The sequence below is a fragment of the Carettochelys insculpta genome, chromosome 4 (assembly GCF_033958435.1).
Source record: "Carettochelys insculpta isolate YL-2023 chromosome 4, ASM3395843v1, whole genome shotgun sequence".
NCBI lineage: Eukaryota > Metazoa > Chordata > Testudines > Carettochelyidae > Carettochelys > Carettochelys insculpta.
The window spans coordinates 45178832-45202052 of NC_134140.1; the positions used below are offsets into that span (position 1 = coordinate 45178832).

The 23221-nt window shown below is 38.7% G+C and overlaps 1 protein-coding gene across 2 annotated transcripts in view; it reads left to right on the top strand.

Annotated features, from left to right (window-relative positions):
• The window catches only part of SLC30A9 (solute carrier family 30 member 9), a 66266-nt gene that overhangs the window by 34220 nt on the left and 8825 nt on the right, over positions 1–23221 (top strand). Inside the window, exons 9-16 of one of the 2 annotated variants that reach the window (XM_074992689.1) lie at positions 3956–4058; positions 10684–10739; positions 12588–12723; positions 13135–13174; positions 13980–14051; positions 14508–14615; positions 16729–16894; positions 21765–21894. In XM_074992689.1, coding sequence (XP_074848790.1) covers positions 3956–4058; positions 10684–10739; positions 12588–12723; positions 13135–13174; positions 13980–14051; positions 14508–14615; positions 16729–16894; positions 21765–21894 — 811 coding nt within the window. The remainder of the gene's footprint in view (positions 1–3955; positions 4059–10683; positions 10740–12587; positions 12724–13134; positions 13175–13979; positions 14052–14507; positions 14616–16728; positions 16895–21764; positions 21895–23221) is intronic. The other variant, XR_012645350.1, reaches the window with a different exon arrangement.

Consider the following 23221-nt stretch of genomic DNA (forward strand, 5'->3'; position numbering starts at 1 on the left):
TTGCAAGTCAGATGTGGATACAGATTTTGTATCTGTGCAGGGTTCTATAAATGGTCACTTTCTCCCTACTTGCTCTCATGATGGCTTTGTTTGCCTAGCCTGCAAATGTGTAGTCCTTTGTATATTCATCATTAATGTTCATGTTTGTATGTATGTATGATAAATGAATTATTAGTTTTCTGAGGTCATATTGCATGACACCTTTTGAGATACAGATTATAACAATTGTGAGTTTCAGGTCAGGTGAAACTCACTGTTAGGTACCAGGGTACCCTTTCCTTCCGGCGTAAGGATGCTTCAGGGTAACAAAGGTTCTTCCGTCTACCTGAGCTATGTCATGCAGTTCTTTCATGAATAGCTCTTTGAACCTCCCTGATCTATGTTTACTGGCACAATAGTAATACCCAGCTGTTAAGTTGTTTTTTTCCACAAGTAGATATCAAAGCATTTTACAGTTGAGGAAAAGGTTGGGTTGGGTTCTGACCAGTGTTTTCTGCAAGCTGAGTACTTGTGTGGTTGCCCAGGAGAGATTCAGGTGTTGCCCAGCTGATTAGTAGAGCGCCCAGAGCTGGCAGCATGTTTCTATTGGTGATGCACATCTGCACATGTCTTGGTGCATGTAACAATTTTTTTTCTGCCTGTGGATGGAAAAAAATGGAGGGAACACTGGTTCCAACACGTCAAATTACGATGCAGAATTTTGCAAAGCCCTCAAATGTATTGTCCCTATAGAACACACAAACCTGGAATTTGGAGGAGTTCAGTAAAAGGTTGTCAATCCTGCCAGGACCCTCCTTTGTCATCTTAGAAGGCAGGGATCCCACAGCTTTACTATATCTTCTGATAAACAGATTGACAGTTTTTCTTTAAATGCAGAACATTTTATCATGACAAAAATTTAAAAAATTACATTGCAACAAAAAATCAGGAAAATGTGCTCATTATTCTTGCAGCAATTTGTTTGCATTTAATTAGTGCTAAAAGCGTGTTGCATTGTGGATAGGACGAACAGCATAGTAATTAACCCTAGGACTGAGAGCCTGAAGAACTGATGTCTTTTCATTGTTACTAAAGGTTTCCTCTGTGATTCTGGGTTATTAATTAACCTGTGTGTGTGTTTTCCCATCTGTAAAATTTGTAATAATACTTCCTTAATCTATGGTCTGTTGTGACTGAACTGATAAACATGTTGCTCCTTGAATGAAAAGGATTAGAAAAGAAAATTATTTAGCACTTAAATAACAAAATAATAGGCACCTTAAGAGTTCGTTAGATAAGGCCCTAAAATGATCCTAGTCAGTAATGTGTACAGTCCTGTTTATGTCCCAAAGGCAGATTTATGACTGCAGAAAGTAGTAGTATTCAGTGTCTTGGGGTTTGTTCATTAAAAAGCACAACTTTAGCATTCTATTAGCCCTTTTTTGTGAAGTATTAAAATAAAAAAACCACATGACTGTGTCTTTCTGAAAGTTCCAATTTTGAATATTCTTCATAACCAGTAATGTAAGTTGTAATACAAGACGGGATTGTTAAGACTTCTAGTGTGATTCTATAACACAGTTATAGTGTGATTCTATAACACAGAATAGACTTTAATCCAGTGTCTCTGGCAGCTAATGCTTGTACTAAATATTCCTTCAGAAATAAGCTTATATTTTAGAAATACACTTGCCAGTGCTTTATGCAGGTTAAAACTCTCTAGTCTGGCACCCTTGGGACCTGACGGGTGCTGAGCAAGAGAATTTGCCGAGCCGTGGGAGGTCAGTATTGCCAACACTACCACTGCCTACTGGGCTCTTAGAAGACCTCTGAGGGGTGTAAATTACAGCTAAATAATAGCACAGACCCCAGAGAGCCAGGACTAGTGACTGTAAACAGACTTTCTGGGACCACAGGAAATTTGGCCATACCCCTAAGTGGTTGTCTAACTAAAATCATGCTGGCTTATGGATGTTGCCAGGCAAGAGAGTGCTGGACTTGAGAGGATCAACTTGTACTACTATTTATTATCCGTAGAAGACACAAATATCAACATGGTGCTTTCCCTAGAGCAGGGGTCTACAATCTGCAGCTCCGGAGCTGCATGCGGCTCTTTAAGGACTTGGTTATGGCTCCCAATGCTATAATTGCAAAGTTTAAAAAACGAACAAAAACAAAAAACCTTCTGATTTTCGATAAATGTTGAACGTCTAAAAAGTCCAAAAATGAGCAACTCATACCTAAACAGCAAATGATATGTGATCCCAAAACATTGGCTAAATCCTCTTTTAATATGTGCAGTGCATTATGGCACATGTTACTGTATCTGTGTTTTGATCATGTTGCTAACAGCCTTGATTTTGAAAAGGAAAAAGAAATTTGTGCCATTCCCGCTGTGAAGGGCAACATACATTTGCAGAAAGAAAACTGAAATTGAAAGTGAAAGTGAAATAAAATTGGCATCACTCAAGTGGGTTTGGACTGGCTTCAAAAAAGAGGAAAGTCAGAGATGGGAAACAGAAGTTCGAACAGAATGGACCCATTCCTTCGCATTTATATAGCATTCTCTGGGCTCCCTTTGTCTCATTTGCAATGAGAAATTCGCCAACAGCAAAAAATACAACCTCAACAGAACATATAAAAAGATTGTGAACATCCTGCCATCAACATGTATCCCATTACAAATCATTGTGTGTGCACTGCTCTTAAAATGGGGGTTACAAAAAGTATGGTTTGATGTTATTTATTAAGGACCACGTCATATTCACATACGTTGTGATTCTTGAATGACAGAGTTTTGTTTTTTTTTAACTGAATTTGAAAAAATGACCCTTCTATTTTGGTTGCCAACCCCTGCCCTAGAGAGTTTATAATCTAGAAAGCAGGTTTAGAACGACAGCACTGAGGGACACTTAGGTCATGCCTACATGAAGTGGCTTGTCCTGGCAAAACTGGACTTTTGTTGGAAAAACTCACAGAGCATCTACATGCAAAATGTACTTTGTCAACAGTTGTTGACAAAACCCAGCAATCTGCCTGCAGAATTATACCTCTCCCCGTTTAGGTATAACACCTTTCTCAACAGTGCTCTGTTTGCAAAATAGCCATGTAAATGCTCTGGGGCCCTTTTGTCAACAGACAGGACTTCTGGTTCACTAGGCAGCCCTGTTCGCAAGCTTTCGGTCAGCTGTTCTGTCGAGAGAGGGGCCGGATAGTCTGGCTCCTCTCTGTCAATAGCAGATTACTCTTTCTATTTGCTTTTATGTGTAGATGCAATCGGTTGACAGGTCCTTCCGGGAAATCTCTTCCAACAGTGACATCTATCAACAGAGGCTTCCAGTGTAGACGTGGCCTTAGATGGGAGGAATTAAGTTACTTATTTTCTTCCTAATACAATCATTTCTCCCCAAGACACCTCTTTGTATTCAAGGAAGAAATTTGAGTGAAATGAAACTGGGGAGTTTGCAGCTGGTACACTAAAGATTGAAGGTGGGTGGGGAGAGACTTTATACAAGAAGGTACAAAAATCTAAATAACATGGAGAAAGTAAGACAGAAGTGAATTGCTGAGACTTGTGCCATTGTCGGAAAGAGGGACTAAAAGGCCTGACATGTTTATACATGGGGAAGTAATTGTGCAGTGCCTTGAGGATAAGGGCAGAAAGACTGCAACTTTGAGAAGTATAGTTTTTGATGTACAGTTCCTTAAAGTTACATTTCTCAAAATTCCTAACTATATATCCATATATACTGCATTTTATTGAACATATTTTTAATTTAATAAATATTGCAGAAGATGTGTATGCATTCACTATATGTACTAATCACTGGTAAATTGACTTTTGGTGAAATTAGTTTCCTTATTTGGTAACACATGGTTATGTAACATGCCTGTGATTTCACTAATGATTTTAAATACTGAATATTAACTTTAATGTAATATTGCTAATTCCACTTTCTTCTCTCTCTAATCTTAGAAATGGGCTGAATTTCTTCTTTAAACTTCTTGCTTGGGTTTACACGGGTTCTGCAAGCATGTTTTCAGAAGCTATCCATTCTTTAGCAGACACTTGCAACCAGGTAAGTAGTGCTTCCTCTGCCCTCATATAAGTTAGTGATTGTAGTTAGCTTCAAGAAGGAATGCAGATCCTTGAAACAGTTTTGCTGGAAGCAGATGGGAAGATTGCCCTTAATTCAAAAATCAAATAGCTGTTGTCTGAAGATAGTCGACTGCTAGGGTGAAAAACTGCAGGCCACATGGTGCATAGATGGAATGGAGCATGTTGCATTAATGCACATTTGTGAGGCAGGTTGGGTGTTCAGAATACGGGTCTGAGAAGCTTTCTTGGAGCACATTTTCCAAAATAATGCTGCGAAGTTGGAAAGAGAAGCTGGAAACCAAAAGCTGAGCTTTCAGTTCTCTGTGGCTTTTAATTCACACTGAGGTTGTTAGTTTGTAATTCTAATTTTTAGAATTAGCATAGCTCCAGAATAGCTCTAAGTTGTTGCATATTGCAGTGATTTTGCCTTTTAACACTTCAGTGGATGTTTTTATATTAATTTTGGGGGTTTGCATACTTTTTATTGGAAAGTAAAATAACAGGTAACACTTCAATAAGAGCAACGAAGGGTCCTGTGGCACCTTACAGACTAACAGAAAAGTTTTGAGCATGAGCTTTCGTGAGCACAGACTCCATCAGATGCTGGTCTTGGAAATCTGCAGGGCCAGGTATAACTAAGCCAGAGCAAGGGTGGGGATAACAAGGTTAGCTCAGTCAGCAAGGGTGAGGCTTACTACCAGCAGTTGATCTGGAGGTGTGAACACCAAGGGAGGGGAAGCTGCTTTTGTATTTAGCCAGCCATTCTCAGTCTTTGTTTAAGCCTGAGCTGAGGGCGTTGAATTTGCAGACGAATTGTAGCTCAGAAATTTCTCTTTGGAGTCTGGTTCTGAAATTTCTTTGCTGTAGGATAGCTACTTTTAAGTCTGCTACTGTGTGGCCTGGGAGATTGAAGTGCTCTCCTACAGGTTTTTGTATATTGCCATTTCTGATATCTGATTTGTGTGCGTTCATTCTTTTACGTAGAGACTGTCCAGTTTGTCCGATGTATACAGCAGAGGGGCATTGCTGGCACATGATGGCATAAATTATATTGGTAGATGTGCAGCTGAATGAACCCACGGTGGTGTGGCTGATCTGGTTAGGTCCTGTAATGGTGTTGCTGGTGTAGATATGTGGGCAGAGCTGGCAACAAGGTTTGTTGCATGAATGGGTCCCTGAGTTAGAGTGACTGTGGTGTGGTGTATAGTTGCTGGTTAGGATTTGCTTCAGGTTGGCAGGTTGTCTGTGGGCAAGGACTGGTCTGCCTCCCAAGGCCTGTGAAAGTGTGGGATCATTGTCCAGGATGGGTTGTAAATCCCTGATGATGCGCTGTAGAGGTTTTAGCTGAGGACTGTAGGTGATGGCTAGTGGTGTTCTGTTGGTTTTTCTCTTGGGGTTGTCCTGTAGTAAGAGGCTTCGTGGCACACGTCTGGCTCTGTTGATCTGTTTTTCACTTCCTCAGGTGGGTACTGCAGTTTCAAGAATGCTTGGTAGAGATCCTGTAGGTGTTTGTCTCTGTCGGAGGGGTTGGAGCAAATGCGGTTATATCTTAGTGCTTGGCTGTAGACAATGGATCGTGCGGTGTGTCTGGGATGGAAGCTGGAGGCATGAAGGTAGGCGTAGTGGTCAGTGGGTTTATGGTACAGGGTGGTATTGATGTGGCCATTGTGTATTCGCACCATGGTGTCCAGGAAGTGGATCTCCTGTGTGGACTGTTCCAGGCTGAGGTTGATGATGGGGTGAAAGTTGTTGAAGTCCCGGTGGAATTCCTCCAGAATCTCCTTCCCATGGGTCCAGATGACAAAGATGTCATCAATGTAGCGTAAGTAGAGATGGGGTGTTAGTGGACGAGAGCTAAGGAAGCGCTGTTCCAGGTCAGCCATGAAAATATTGGCATATTGAGGGGCCATGCGGGTACCCATAGCTGTGCTGCTGATTTGAAGGTATATGTCGTTGCCAAATCTGAAATAGTTATGTGTGAGGATAAAGTTACAGAACTCAGCCATCAGATGTGCTGTAGCTTGTGTAGGGGGTGTCCTGAGCAGATGGTGTAGTTTCTTAGTGTATTCCTCGGTGGGATCTGAGGAAAGTAGCCTGTAAAATTTGGTATTGGAGAGTTGTCTGGAAGCCTCCTGGTAGTCAGACTTGTTCATGATGACAGTAGCTCCTCCTTTATCTGCCTCTTTGATTATAATGTCAGGGTTGTTTCTGAGGCTGTGGATGGCATTGCGTTCCGCACGGCTGAGGTTGTGAGGCAAACGATGCTGTCTCTCCACAATTTCTGCCTGTGCGCGTTGGCAGAAGCATTCTATAGATAGGTCCAGACTGTTATTTCTACCCTCAGGAGGAGTCCACGTGGAGTTATTCTTCTTGTGCTGCTGGGAGGGTGTCTGTGTAACGGTGTGCTGGTCAGTGTTGTGTTGAAAGTATTCAATAAGAATAGCTTTGGATGTGAATAAGTTCAAGAGCCATTTTACCAGTGTCATGTTTGATCAGTCTAAGAATTTACTTACATAGCCTGTCGCATCTGGGAAAGTATGCCTTCAAGTTTCAGTCAGCTTATTACTGAATAATTCTTGCCTTGCAAATGAAGGCATTCATATTAAAACCATAACATGCTATGCCTAGTCTATCGTAAGGGGACATTTATTTTTCATATGGGCACGCAGTTTTTGAAGTAGGTAAATATATTTTTGGCTGTAATATAGAAGAAATTCATTTAAAGAAGAAAAGTAACTACTAAATTTCTGTCAGATTGCATAGTGATTTAGGCATAACTTTGTCAGAAAATGATAGAACTCTATAACAAGAAGCCTGGGTTAGTGATCCTTACAGGAACAATGCGAATTCTTAGTACAGCATTGCTCGTATTTTATGGGGTGCTTTTACTCAAAATGTAGTGGTCTCTTCTTGTATTGCTGCAGCCAGCTTGTATCTTAATCATATCTTGTGTTTTGATGTAGATAATATGGTCAACAAATTGTAAACTAACAGCAGAATTATTAATAAATTCATACTGACACGCTAACTTAAAACCTTAAAAATGGAGAGAAACTGGAGATTCTGTAGCTGTCTTGCCTCTGAATAGTGAAGTTTAGACTAGCTGGTGTTTCAGCTTTTGTCTGAATTTCAGATATTAATTTGCATACCATTTACCATGTACCAGGCAAGGTTCAGTAGATAAGATACAAGATGGGACTCGGGATACATGGGTCTATTCTTGGCTCTGCCACTGCTCTGCTGATGGCCATGGGCAAGATGCTTCACCCTGTCCTCTCAGGTGAGGCTCATCAGCTGTGGCAGATAGCCCTGGAACAGTGGTTCTCAACTAGGGGGCATGCATCCTCCCATGGGTATGCAGAGGTGGTCTTCATCTAAATATTTTGTCTAGTTTTACAACAGGTTACATAAAAAACATGAGCAAAATTGGTACAAGCTAAAATTTCATATAGATAGCAACTTGTTTGTGCTGTGCCTTATATGCTGAAATGTAAGTACAATATTTATATTCCAGTTGGTTTATTTTATAATGATGTAGTAGAAATGAGAAAGTAAGCGATTTTTCAGTAACAGTGTGCTGTGACACTTCTGTGGATTTTTTTTTAATCTGATTTTTGTAAGCAACTGGTTTTTAAGTGAGGTGTAATTTGGAGGCCTGCAAGACAAATCAGGGTCCATTTTGGTTAATTTCAAGGCCAGGGATTTTAAAAATAAGTGAGTTTCATATTTTCAGATGTTTATGTCTGAATTTCACTGTTGTGTAACTAGAAGGGTCCTAACCCAAAAGACGGTCAGGGTTAAGTTGTTACAAAACTGTTGTATAGAGGCCTGGATTGCAACCCTTAATTCTACCCTGTTGCTGGCAGTGGTGCTGTCTTCAGAGCTGGACAGCCTAAAAGGAAGGCTGCTGGCTAGGTACCCAGCTGTAAAGTACACACCTTGTCAGCAGTAGGGCACAAGTGACAATCACAGGGTATTGAGGGATGGGTTGTACCATATATCTAGTTTTCACGGCAGTCTCTTGCCACCAGTGTGGGGCTAACAGCTGGAGCTGCAGCCAGTGTACATGGGAGTGGATGACAACTGGAGCCACAGAGTTTCTTGTAGCTGGGGAAGTTTCCTGGAGGTGGGTCTCACTTTACCTGGGAACAGCCCTTGCAACGGGAGCGGAAATCTCATTCCTCCTTATCCCCACTCTGGACTAACAGCTGGAGCTCTGTGCAGGGTAGAAGCTGCTAGGCACCAGATTTCATAGGGGCTGTAAGAGTTCACAGTCTGATATATTTTTCAAAGTTGTGAATTCGGTAGGATGCTACATGTGCTCTGTAGATCAGCACTGCTGACCCTGACTAATGGGGCATGGCAAAGGAGGTGACAGTCGACTGTTTCATACTTATATCGTTCCACCACCCACCTCCCCTCTGGCCCAGTATAAAGGGCATCACGTTTCACTTCATGACTCCTTTTTCCATTTACATGAGGTTAGAGGTGCCAACGCTTCCTTGTTGCTCTTTCTGGTGTGGGTTTGTGGGTCTTTGGAATTCCATTTAGTTTTTCTTCACCCTTCTCTTTACAGTCTTTCCATCATATCATCAGCCTTCCATGTCCTAAGATGTCGCTTCCCGTGCTTTTTTTTGCTGACAGTTCTTCCATTTTTATCATTTGCCCAGTGTACTTCAGACTTGTGGTCTTCAGCCCACACATCACTGAAAGTGTCAAGTTAATCTCCTCCTTCCCTGAGTTGTCTAGGTAGCGAAGTAGAAGTACATTTTAATAAAAAGTTAAAAGAATGTTAAGGACTTTAGGAACTCAGAAGTTAGGAAATACCAGAATTATGTTTGCCCATGGAACGGATGTTGTCAGACGAGAGAGTGCTGGCCTAGGGAGGTTCAGCCTACGGGAGCAGTACAGAACTCTTCTGTTTGCTTCCTCTACATTCTCCCATTTGCAGACTCACTTTGTAGGTCATGGCAGACATAAGAAGGCATGTATTAGGGGAGGAGTGACTGGCTCTCTGATGGCTCTGTTTTATGATGTGAGAAACACCTAGAGTAGTGTTTCTTAAACTTTTTAAGACCACAGAACACCAAACAATAATATTTTTTTTTTATGCAGAACCCTATGAAAATTTTCTTTAAACAAACAAAACAACCAAAACTAAACGAACCAACCGAACAGAAAGCTCCCCAAACAAACAGATACACAGCAAAAACAAAATAAAGCAATGTAATCAGGCATCATAGCAATATTATATCATAGAAGTTAATGTCATATCTGGTTTTAATAATAGAAAATATGTATCATCAGTGTATTTTTCTAAATGGTTGTGGCACACCTGGGAGTTGTTCATGGAACGTAGTTTATGGAACACTGGCCTCGAGGGTCTTTTCTGACTCACTTATGACCACCTTGGCTCTCAGACCAGCCAAAAATTAGTAATGTAAAAAGTGTCTTAAAATCTTACTCGCCACCCTGTCTGCAGAGGTTGTGTCTTCTGCCTGGTGTTTCTGTGGAGAGGTTCAGCATAGAATCTTGTCCACAAACTGTATGTTCAGTTCTGCTAGAAGTGGCCATATGCATCCTTTCATGTAGCCCATCTGCAAAATGGGTATGATTACTAAATCTGCTGCCTTCATATCTTAAAGACCTGTCTAGAAGTAGCCTTTAAAGATAAGACCTTACTAACAACTTCATCAATGTAGGCCTATTTTAAGGCCAGACAGCTTTGATAGTTTGCCTCTAATGGTATTATTTGTCAGTGTATATGCAGGAGAGCATTTCTGATTTTAATTGGGAAATTATCAATAAAAGTTAAATATCCCAGCTGAGATGAGTCTTCTGTTCAAGTGAGTTGTCTATATGGATAAAGCACACTGTGAAAAACACCCATTAATGTGATTAAGACCACTCGTGTTTTTCATCTTAACTACATGCCTAAGTTTTTTCAGGCTCAGGGCCTGACTTTAAAAAACACTACACTGTCAGACTGAATCCATTATAACTGTCAGCAACATGTCAACTCAGATAATCAGTTTTCTCTAAATGTAGACACAGACATATTTACATTTTTTCCTGCTGGTAACTTGTTATGACTAATTATATATCGAAGAAATTGAAATGTAAGTGGAGGCTATTTTAATTTCAGATTGCCCTAAATATAATGAGACTAGTATACGGTATACTTATTATATAGCTTATGCATAAATGTCTGTTTAGGACAGATTTTTTTAAAAATATATAGTCTGTTTGCTGATTACAGCTAAGTAACATATGCGACGAAAGTATTTATACTGTTAGATTAAACATGTTCTTAATTTCTGTTTAAGTTGTTGCTTTAAACTTATTACCACTCAAACTAGCAAGATTTAGTTGTGTTAGTTTTGGATGACAGTATCCTGTTTGGGAGCAGATGTTTCTTGTGAAATTATTTTAATTTGAGCTAATGTGTTATGTTTCTTCTGCTACATCTAAAAATCAGCAATTTGGATCTGATAAATAACCATATTTATTTAACCATAGTCTTTTAAATTAGAACTAGTCTCAATGTTTCTAATACTTCTTACTGATGTGTATGTGGGTTTTTTTTTCCCCTTTGCATTATGCAGGCTTTGCTAGCACTGGGCATCAGTCAGTCTGCAAGAACACCAGACCCTAGTCATCCGTAAGGGCATTGTCTTTATTGAATTCATCTTGTGGGATAAATATTTATGCTTCAATAAGTATAATCTTCTTTTTATTGCTTTTGTTGCAACCTGTTCTGTTATGTTTTTATTTAAAGGATGTTATAGTTTCTGAATAGGAAATTAATAAAAAGGAAAAACTATGGTTCCTCTACATTAATCAGGCAACTTGAATTATTTTAAGTAAAGTGGTAGTATATGTATGTTTATCCAAGGTTTTAAATTTTTCTTGAAATGAATAGCTTCTAGTTTTACAGAAGAAATACGGCCCCAGCCCCTGCCTCCTTGATGCAGGTCCTGACCCAGCCCTGGGGCACTCTGGTCCTGCAACATCCGTGGTCATCCTGGAAGACGAATGTTGCCGGACGAGAGAATTCCAGATTGTGAGAGGTTGAACCTGTAATAAGGAATTTAAGATTCTTATTGATTTGTAAATTTTAAAGTAGTCTTAACAGGTAAAGAATCACAGAACTGTAGGTCTGGTAGGGATATGGAGAGATCATCTAGTCCAATCCCCTCCACTTATGGTAGGACTGTCATTTTTTTTTTTTTTTTTTTAAATCTATAGCATCCCTTACAGGTGTTCATCTAACCTGTACTGAAAAGTCTCCAATGAGGAGATTCCATAACCTTCCTAGACAATTTATTCCAGTGGCCAATCACTCTGACAGGAAGTTTTTCCTAATTAACCTGTGCTACAATTTAAGCCCATTGCTGCTTCTCCTGTCTTTGGAGTTAGGCTGGACAATTTTTTTTTCTCTCCAAGTTAACAACTTTTGATGTCCTTAGAAACAATTATGTCCCCTCTCAATCTTCTACGTTCCTGACTAAACAAACAAGTTTTTTTTAATCTTCTCTCGTAGGCCATATATTTAGGAGCTTTTTTAAATTGCTCTTCTCTTGACCTTTCAAAATTTGTCCATATCTTTCCTTATATGTGGCGCTCAGAGCTGGACATAGTGGTCCAGTTGAGGCCTAGTCATTTAGCATGGAAATAGAGTGGTTCCATCCAAAATTTTAGGTTTTTTCACCTCTGAGGGCTGTCTAGTTACTCTCTTGAATAGTAGTTAGTGTTCTGTCTTGTTTGGGTTCATTAAGTCCGGCAAGCTTTTTTTCAGCTAAGAATCTGAGATAGGGTCAAGTAATGCTTTTAATTGGTGGGTTTATCAGATTCAGCCGTCTGAGTAGGATCTACTTGTATCAGGATTTTCTTCCTATCTCATCTTTCCCTTTCTTTCAAGTTATGCCCCCCACTTGCACGATTATCTTTTCAGTAGTGCTGCTAGTCAGGAGTGGCAGTTGAAACAATGATGTATTGTTAAGATGCTCTTTTAATTTTACCAGAAATATGTAAACCTACTAATGTTGGGGATTTACAGTCAGTTAAATTATTAAAAAAGCACATAGCAAGTTTTGCCATATTGTATTTAAGGAAATTAAATTTGTAGATTGCAGATAAAGACTTCAATTACAAACAGCATTGCTTGACAGTGTAAATGTTAGCCCATTTTTTAAACATGTAAATAAATTCAAATTTCATTAATAGCTATGGTACATAAGTAATACAATTAAATCTAAATAGCTGTGTGTGTGGAGAAGGGTTTAAAATATCTAAATTACATTCACATTCTTTTATATATTTAAGAAACTGGATGTCTCTTTTCTATTAGTACTTTCTTGGATTAGATTTAATTTTAGCAACTGCGTTTCAATTAGCTATCGTGCTGTATATCAGTCAGCTGTCAAGCTCTAGTTTAACATTTATCATTTTAATATATATTTAAAGTTGCAGACATTTTTTTTCTAACTCAGTTTTTGTTTTCACCCAGATATGGCTTCACGAATATGCGCTATATTGCCTCCTTAATTAGTGGGGTTGGTATTTTCATGATGGGTGCAGGACTTTCCTGGTATCATGGAATCATAGGCTTACTTCATCCTCAGCCCATAGAATCTCTTCTTTGGGTAAGTCAATCTTTTTCTTTTTGGTGTTAAAACTATGGATAGTGGGAATTCTCTAGCTGAAAACAAAAATCTGAATTTTAGTAGGGTTAAAAAGCTATCTGCAGTAGTGTGTTCTGTGGGACTCAGTATATGTGTGTGAGGTTGTTTTAACCAATTTCCTCACAGCTTTGCACAGACACTGATACTTCAGTCCATTTTTTAAGAATACGAGGTTGTCCTGGTATCCTTAGCTAAACATTTCCCTCTCCCTCCGTATACTTGGGTAGTCTTCTGTCACCTGAAATATCTGCATTTTGAGTAAAGTGATTCTTGCATGTGAAGCTCTTGTTGAGATTTTTGGTTGACATGTTCTATTTAAATATGAAAGTACATACATTCAAAATAACAATACTAATTTTTTTATGCTTACAGGCTTATTGTATCTTAGCAGGATCAATGGTGTCTGAAGGAGGTATGTAGTGTAATGAAATATGTTGCTATACTCTTCAGCTGATAATGTGTTCTCAGCAATCTGTGGTGATAGTTTATTAAGCTTCTGCTTAAAGAACTGTGAAGTTTTGCTCTTTGTTATTCGCAGTTGGATTGACGTTTAATGTTGAAAAACTTTTAATTTACTCCTGTGTTCTATTTAATCTTCTGCTTTAAGCAAAGGCAGGAAACTGATGTAATGTGATACACTCATATTTTCTAGACCTCTATTCATCTCATAGAATGTGAAACTACATATAAGAATATCTGGCTTGTAATCTGAGTTTGTAGCAAGCCTTTTGCCATTATGTGACAGTAGTATTCACCAGTGGGTTGGCTTTTATGCAGGAAAAAGTTCATAGGCAGGGCTTTTATTTGTGGTTTGCCACTGCTTACAATACTGATGGCCAGAAAACTTCCCTGGTGACAGTCACATGTAATAATATATTGATGTTTGTTTGTATTATTAGCTGTTACAAGATTAGAATTCTTGAAATATTTGTACTTTCTCAAATTTAAAACATGAGTGAATAATTTTTAAATTGTTCAGATAATTGCTACTTAAGATTATAACAGTTTTTGTTGTATTTCTGTAGGTGTTAAACTTGCTTATTTATTTGTGTTATGGGCATGAGCTACTAGAGGAATTTGTTGCTCATATGGTTGAAGGAGCACTGTAATTAGCTTGATATGATATGAGAAAGGGTTTCTCCCTGCTTTCTATAGTGGAAACTTAACTGTGCCTTTGCCTCTAGACATTTTCAGTAACAATATTGCTTTTGTTTCAGCTACCCTTCTAGTTGCTATAAATGAAATTCGAAAGAGTGCCCGGGCCAAGGGTTTGTCATTTTATCAATATGGTATGTCTCTTTGTGGCAGTATGGCATGTCCTTATTCAAAACTGGATTCATTACGTGATTTTGCATACAAATGGAACAGTACATATACCTGTTTTCTCTTTTTTACATGGGTCTTACAATTATAAATGTCAATAGGAAGTGCATTTTATGAATTGAGGGAAAATTTATTGCCTCATTTCATACTTACGATACGCTTATGTGTTAATGTAGTTGCATGTCTCAGAATAAATTCACCATTAGTTTTAGACATCTTTCCAGATAAGCTTCTATTATTGGTATACATCGTTAACATGTATGTATGAACACTTACAGGAAAAGTTTATCCATAAAGTATGTTCCTTTACATTCTTCATTATCTTCTGCATTTCTAGAATTTGAACTAGTTACAAAAAACTGTGAATGATGTAATGAAGCTATGATTTCAATATTGGTGTAATTTTTTTATTAAATACTCAGTCAGGCAGAGTCGTGATCCCAGTACAAATGTGGTGTTGTTGGAGGATGCTGCAGCAGTTTTGGGTGTGACATTAGCTGCAACTTGCATGGGTCTGACTTCATTAACAGGTAAAACTCCATCTTAAATTGAGGCTGACTTGATTTGACAGAATGTCCTCATGTTTTGTGTGCAGGGTATACTTTTTCACTCACCTTTTTTTCTTTGGATTATGGAATGTCTCCCCATCTTTTGATTCAAAATCAGTTGATGATAAAAGAAAAAAATCACTTTTAATATCAAAACATTTTATTTTTAATGTGTTCATTAGTGCTTTATAAAATACTCTTATGTATTGTATCTTTTGTATGACTGGTGTATGATAATGCTACATAGTCTTCAGTTTATGCAAAGTGCTGTCACCAAATTTATACATACTTCTACTTTTCAACCCATTCCTGCAATTATGCTGTTTGTCCCTCTGATGACATTCAATTACATTTCACATTGCCTTAAAAAGCTTGCATTAAATTCTGTCAGAACTGGTAAATCTGACTTTTTTCTAATGAAAAGATCTCTCTGCCCATATGCAGATCTTACTGTGATGAGCTTCCATAGTTGCATATTACTTTTGAATCTGATTTCAAGTACAGTGCAAGATTTATTATCTGGCATCCCCAGTGAATGGGGGTTGCTGAATAATAAAATATGCCAGTTATTCGAGCTGGGGCCACCAGCCCCAGCCATGCAGCCAGCTCCAGCACAGCATACCAGTTATCTGAGTGCTTGAATAACATTGCTTTTACTGTATATTGAGTTGAAGATGATTGAAATTAGGAAATATTTGAATGCCTTTTTTTCAGACTCTTGTTGGGGGAGATTATAGCTTGAAACAATTTTAATCATGTTATTGAAGGATCATATGGATCGGCCTTACTGTTCTGAAGACTGGAGGGCTGAAACTTATACTCGTCCAGTATTTGTGTTCAAGTCAGCGGGACCACTTGTAGTTTATAACGAGTGCATGATGGGTCCTTTTAGCTGAATCTGAGGTAGCTGTGTCATAGGTGTATTTTTTTTTTCCATCCAAAGAAAATCTATTATAGTCAGATATGTAAATCATGTTCTCTCTCCTCTGATTACTTACACTCATACCCTGGACAGCACCACACAGCCTTGTTACTGGGCTGTGGGCTGTTTCCCTCTCTGTGAAGGGAAGGCTTAGATAGGAGATGCTACTCCTTTCTAGGAAGGATGTTGCAGGTACAATTTCAGCTCCAAAGATACAAGGTAGCCCAAGCACCATGACAGGTGAGGAGAATAGAATGATTCATATAACAGGTTTTTGTGGCCCTACAGAGCGAAGCTGCATTAAGGAGAATGTGCATTCTCTGCAGTCTTACTATTCCTTCCCTCCATGCAAGAAGTGGAAAGACATGATAGCTGTGAGATGAGGGTTATTTGCACATTAAAGGATGGTGGCTTTTTGGAATTAACCTCCTAAAAATTAGATAAATGTGGCACTTTTATGTACAGGTTTTCACTAATTACTTGCCTCACAGCTTTATTTGCTTTACTTCTTCTTTGACTTCTCTTAAAATGCTTTGTGATACTTTATTCTTAGGGTGCTATGCAAAAATATGCAGTGTTGTAGAGAGAGAAAGGAATATAAATAAATAATGGGCACATTATAGATTTAATGCATTCCAGGATGCTGTTGACCTGTTTTATGTTATTGCTTTAAGGCAAATAAAGATTTTGTTTTTATGAAAAGATTGTATAATATTTTTCTCCCTCTTCTCCATCAAACTGATGGACATTATTGCTAATTTGATATTTGGGTTTTTGAAGGCTTTACTACATAGCACAGAAACTTGGTCAAAGTTTTGATTATGCTGATGGTGTTGTTACTTGTGTGATGCCCGTGCTTAGGAATATGAGTACCTAAGAAAATAATTGTCAGATTTATAAGTTGCACTGTGTAAAGGGCCTGAGTGCGTGGGGGTTCCGGGACTGGAGATACAAGAGATTTTACTTTAAATCTGCTGTTTTCTTAATTTTTTAAATTCAATTTCATATGTCAAACCAATAAAGACATAGTTGCCCATGCGTACTTCAAAGAATCAGTAAGTCCTGTGTATAGAAACTGTACTGTATGTTTTTCAGCATAACTATGGTTTTGCTTTATTTTGACAATTTAAGTATTCTGTGAAGTTAACTTCATCTGTTCTTGTGTGTGTGTAGGCAACCCTTACTATGACAGCCTGGGATCTCTAGGTGTGGGAACTTTGTTGGGAGCTGTCTCAGCTTTTCTCATCTACACCAACACAGAAGCACTGCTGGGACGATCCATTCATCCTGAACAATTACAGCGACTTACTGAGTTACTGGAGAGTGACCCTGCTGTTAGGTAAGATGAGGGTCTTGATGATATAAAAGTCTCTTCCCAAGCAGGTCAGAAAGCAGGAAACTAGCGTTCATCTGAGAGGTAAAGTAGTCCAAGAACACTTTAAACTGAATTAAGTAATTTCAAAACAAAGCAGAAGTACCTCTTTTGCACTGATATTCCTCCCCTTCCCCGCCAGAATGTGTCAGGATCAAGGTTTTCACAAAAACTAAATTGAGTTTGTGCTAAAAACTTTATTGATTAACAAATGGAAGAATTCAAGCTTAGCTGAAATACAGCCTTCAAATGTGTTTTGTGGTACACTACTATTAACTATGGAAGTCTGCACCAAAATTTTGAGGGAAAGGGGCACACACAGAATTAGTTACATACTGTAAAGTCATATTTCTTTGCTCTTTCAGTATCTATCTTAAAATTCCAGTACTTCAGTCCATTTAATTTTAGTTCATAGCCATACCAGGAGTCTTCAGAAGTGGGTCTGTCCCACAAAACCTCATCACCTAATAAATTATTTTCTTAGTCTTTAAAGGGCTACTTGACTGCTTTTTTGTTTTAATAGAATAGAGGCTAACACGTCTATCTCTCTGTCACTTCTTGGCATTGAGTTATCCAACATACGTCTTCCAGATTCCTCATAATGGTGTTTCTTTCCACACCTTGCACAGATGTTTAAGGAGTAACTCCACGTGTTCGCTACTTTTTATCCTCTAACATAGGCTTTGTTAGCACATTGAGCCATATACATCAGAAATTCTGCAGAACTCTGCCAGAGCATCTTAGGCAGGCAGGCTGGCGGGAACCCTAATAGCAGCTCTGGCTGTCCTGGAGTGGCACAGGAGAGAGTGGGGAGCAGGTAGGACCCCACCCTCAGCTCCCCTGCACTGTCCTGGTGAGCCAGTTAAATGGTATTATTTTAATGGTTTAAATGATTAACTATTTTAATGGAAGTTTTCATCTCTAGGTTTGTGTGTGTGCCCAATATACCTTTTGTCTACCATCTTGTTTTAATAAGTTTTATAACTGGTGATTTAACATTCTTGTCAGGAATTGCCCCATCACATTTCAATGAAGCCAATTTGGTAAAATTCTTTATCAGTGAAACTTTGCAGTTCTTCTTGCTTCTCATCCAGACTCATAGGACTGGTTTATAAGAAATCGAAAGATGATTTCTCTGCATATTATTCATTACATCAATTCAATTCAATTCAATTTGTGAAACTGAGTTTATATTCTATTTATTTCCTGGTATTCAACATCCTCTTGTTTGCTACAACTGGTCCTTTTGCTTTTAGCTCCCAGCTTTGCAAAACAACTACAATTTTGTCCAGGTCTTAGAATTATCAAAGCATATAATACAGATATGTTTAAAAATACTAACCTATTTACCAAGAGATGTTTTATTTCTTTGCTTCTGGGAGACTAGTTTCATAACAACGATCATTTCAATATAATTGTACAGTAAAATATGTATGGTCACATACAGTGTTCATAAATTTAATACAGATCAGTCCCTACATCATCAGTTTTTCGAAGTAGCACACTATAAGCAGTTAATTTAGCCATTAATGCCAATTTATTGCTGCTTCATTCAGGTGTGAGTGGAGACTTATTTCAAACTGTTTATAAAGTGTTTGACCACTTTGGCCAATGAGATTTCAGTAGTTTCAAGGCCAATGTTAACTTGATGGCTTCATACAAGGAAGATCTAAACTAGTATAAAATATTTATTGCTATTTGGGAACTTGTCACATTTTTTTCTGCTGTAACTTTAATTGTGCAAAACTATTTTTTTTTTTTTTTCTAGGAAAGTTTTGAGTTTTCCAAAATTTTCAATTTTCTATCAGGAAAAGCTAAATATTTTCTTTTGTTCAGTTTGACTTTATTTGAAATATTTCTGTTTAACTGACCCAAAACATTTTAAATCAGCTTAAAAACAAATCATAACGAACAATACAAAAATTAGCCTATGTGAATTGAAATTTGGGCCCTCATTCTCTTCTGTGTATGGAGGCTCTTGGGCAACTTCTTCTCACATTGGGCAAAGCTGATTTCTGTCTGGGCTGCAAGGTCTGTCATAGGAATAATATGACTGTACATTATGGTCATTGTTAATATGTCAGTATAAGTGCATGTGGTATCCAAACATCATGTTCACCTATGTGGAATGTACCATACTAAAATTCCATCACTGTATAAACAAAGACAGAGTCATTGTTTGCATACTTTCCTAGGGAAATACAAGCTTGTAACCAGCGCTGCCATACACCTATGCTTCAGTCAATGCTTCTATCAAGAAAGCAAGGAGAAGTTGGTATCGTGATTAGGGCCCTATTAATGCTACATCCACACTACCAGATAAATTTGATTTTATAATGCTGGGTTTTATAAATTGGATTGTGAGTATCCTCACTTCCCCACAAAGTTGAGTTAGTGCTGCCACACTGAATGGCACTGTTGCAGCAGTGCATTGTGGGAACCTATCCCACAGTTCCCTCAGCCCCGCATTCTTCACCCTACTCTTGGGCCCTGTAGCACCCCTGCCACCAGCAGAGCTCACCCTGCTGCCTGGTTCCCAGGTCCCTGCAGCTTGGGGGAGCTAGGAAACTGACCAGCACTGCTGTGCCTGGCTTGCTGGAACTGGGAGCCAGGTGCAGCAGTGCCAGCCAGTTTCCCAGCTCCCCGTCACTCGCAGGAGCTGGGAGACAGGTGCAGCAGTGCCAGTCAGCTTCTGGAGGCTAGTGAGTTCAATTCAGAGGCATGGCACTTTCACCCCAGACTTCCTTCAAACTTGATGTTACAGCCAGCTGGTTTTAAGGAAGTTATGAGATCGATATTAGTGCTCCCTAAATTGAGCTAATAGTATTTACTGTGAAGACAGTGACTCAGTACAATCGAGCTAACTGCCTCAAATTCAAATTTATATGGTAATGTAGACATAGCCTAAGTTCATGGTCAAGAAAAATGTATTGTGGACTGTGAAATCTGGTCTTTTGTATGCTTGTATCTTGTACTGCCCTTACTTCTGTGTGCCGTGAGAGCTGGGTTTCTGGGTAGTGGTGGCTGTTGGCTGGGTGTTCCTTGTGGAAGGCAGCAGTGCAGCCTCTAGCAGCAGTGCAGAAGGTAAAGGTAGCAGTATTGAACAACATCTGATGAAGCAGGTCTTTGCCCACAGAAGCTTATGTTCCATAATATCTGTTAGTCCATTATGTGCCACGGGACTACTTGTTCTCGAAGAGGCAGACAAAACATGGCTACCTCTCTGATACTAGGTAGCAGTACTGCCACCTCTTCTATAATAACCTTGCAACTCCCCTGCCCCCAACTCTTTTTTTGGGTCAGAACCCCTACAGTTACACACCACCATGAAATTTCAGCTTTAAATAGCTGCAGTAATAAAATTTACGATTTTTGAAATTGTATGACTTAAATGGACCACAGTGGACTATGAATTTGGTAGGTTGCTAGTCATGATCCTAACAGGCTCAGATGGGAGGTTCCTAAAATTAGTTTTGGGAATGCCTTGATTAGAGCCTCGGTAATTCCTAGAGAGCTTAGCTTACCAACTTTGTACTGGAGTCATGTGTATCACATAATATCTTTAAATATTTGACAGGTTTCAGAGGTAGCTGTGCTAGTCTGGTTCAGCAAAAACAGTAAGAAGTCCAATGGCACCTTAGAGAAAAACAGTTCTGTTGTGGCATAAGCTTTGTTGAGTTGCGACTCACTTTGAGATGCATGAAGCGATAAAAAGAAACTGATAGTAGGGATACAGAGAGGGGAATGTTATATCAGAGCTAATTTAATCAGAGTGGATGTGGAGAGAAGATAATATCTCCTATGGAAAATTACTTATGGTAAAGAATGAGCCGGTCTCAGTACTTATTCAGACCCTTTCTGATGGTGTCAGATTTGCATATGAACTCCAGCTCAGCAGTCTCAGACTGCAGCCTGTTTTAATTTTGTTCATTTGTTTGAGGATGGTGGCTTTCAAGTCTGTAACTATGTGTCCAGGGAATTTTTCCCATTGGCTGAGCTGGAATTCATTTACCTGTGTGGTAAATTAGAGCAGTCACGTCAAAGCAGGGATAGCCTGAAAATCTACCAGTAATTAGGTGTCCCTTCACCCTGCTCCTGCACCAAATATAACTTGGCACAGGGAAGATTCTGTCCCTTACTCTCCAAAACTGAAGATGTTTTGAATGGTAGCATTCCTGGAGAAGAAATGGCTTCTCTGCCATTGCTGTTCATTGAGGTTGTCCTAGGCCAAACAACCTCCCAACTTAGTCATAATTAAAAAATTTCTGTATATGTAAATTTCTGCTGGCTCTAATGGAACTTTTGACTGAACCACTGGGATCACTTAAGTTCCAGGACAGGCGCAAACATACAATGCCCTTGCTTTAGACTTTTGAATTTGAGTACTGCCCTGGGAGTGGTTATCTATTAACTTACCAGAGAACAGTAATTGCAGACAGGAAAGTTTCTGGCTTAGTACAGTTGCCTGTTAATCAAAACAAACAAACAAAAAACAAAAAAAACTAACAAGTCAGAACCTAATGCTCTTGTAAGCAATTCTTAGCTGTCTTACACCTCTCACAAATGCTTTGATTCCTTGTTGCAGGCTCAGCAACCATATTTGTAAAATTTGATACATTTAAGCTATAATTAAACCAGTACTCAAAAGGAGTATGTGGTAACGAGGGTTGAATTTGAAAATATTCAAAGGCTCAAATGGAGCACAAGAGAAAAATTTCCTATTATAATTACAGAATCTTTGTACAGTTGCAGTTTGTAGTGAGCACCATAATTCAGATCAACTAATTGTTTTGCTTTACTCCTGTTCCATATCTTAAAAAAAAATTATCTATTGCAGAGCAATTCATGATGTTAAAGCCACAGACATGGGATTGAGCAAAGTGAGATTCAAGGCAGAAGTAGACTTTGATGGACGGGTTGTTACTCGTTCTTACCTGGAAAAGCAAGACATTGAACAGCTGTTACAAGTATGTTTTAATAAAGCAATATTGTTATTTCCAGCATATTTTCCTTTCCCATTATCAAGCATATTAAAAGAAAAATTTGCAAGTAGATGTGATACACTGTTTTGTATTTATATAGCTTCTCATTCTAAAAGTTGCTGCAGAGGCTCTACATATTGAAGTTTACTCAGAGCTCATACCACCAGTCTCCACTTTGGGGTTCAAATGAAGCAGTAGTATATAGCAATATCATGAAACCTTAGTGCAACAAGAAAAAAAGACATACCCATATCAAATTGCAAGTTTAATTTTAAATAAGCAGGATATTGCCCAACGTTCACAAGTTACTCTATCTGGCTCTGCTTGTATAATTACCAGTTCCTTACTCTGAAATACTTTTTCTAAGAGCTACCCTGATTGAGGAAGATCTGCTACTGGTAGATGGAGCTAGGCCAGCCCACTTGTGAAATACCAACACAACTTATGCAACATGCTACATTTTTCTCTGGAAATCTCTACTCCAAATACTGATCACGAGAATTCTCACAAAAAGGAGACTCAGATCAGAGCCAGAGGTTGCATGATTTCAAGTCTGATTTATGGTCATGCAACACCGTGGTCGTCTTGCACTTGATTTTCAGAGATGAACCAATGTTTTTAGAGTTGTTGCAGAAAATGTTTAAAGTTAAAACAGTCTTCTTGCTTTATATCTAGGGAGTACGATTTATCTTATTGTGCTATGTCTATATTAGTGATGCAGTGTTTGTGTCTTAAATAAATTTCAGCCATATCCCTATGGCTGTGAAATTACACATTAAGCAACATCTAGCCTGCTTTGTATTTGGATGTGAAACAGCAAAGGAAAACTCATGTTAGTATAGGGCTACCGTCAGTAATTCTTATGCATCTGGTAGTTTGGATTTCATTTGGTTAAAATTATATAGAAGAGCACTGCCTAGGAATTCTACAGAAACCACTGCATCCTGTTTTCTGTTTGACGTACTGTTCCTTCTAGCCTCACTGCATGACCGTTTTACTTGGGTCTTTGAGGGCCAAGGATGAGTGTTTTCTGTAGACTGCATAGTGAATCTTTAAGTATTCCCAAATTTACTTTGCTGCCTGAGATACTCACATTATACAGCTACTACTAAAGTTATGCAGGTCCAGATAACTTGCATCCAAGAGTTTTTAAGTGCTGGCTGAGGAGCTTTCTGTACCATTAATGTTGATTTTCAATAAGTTGTGGAACACCGTATAAGTTCCAGAAGACTAGAAGAAACATGCTAGTATTTAAAAAGAGTAAACAGAACAACCTTCCTGATTGTTATAGGCTGTGATTCTGATATTGATC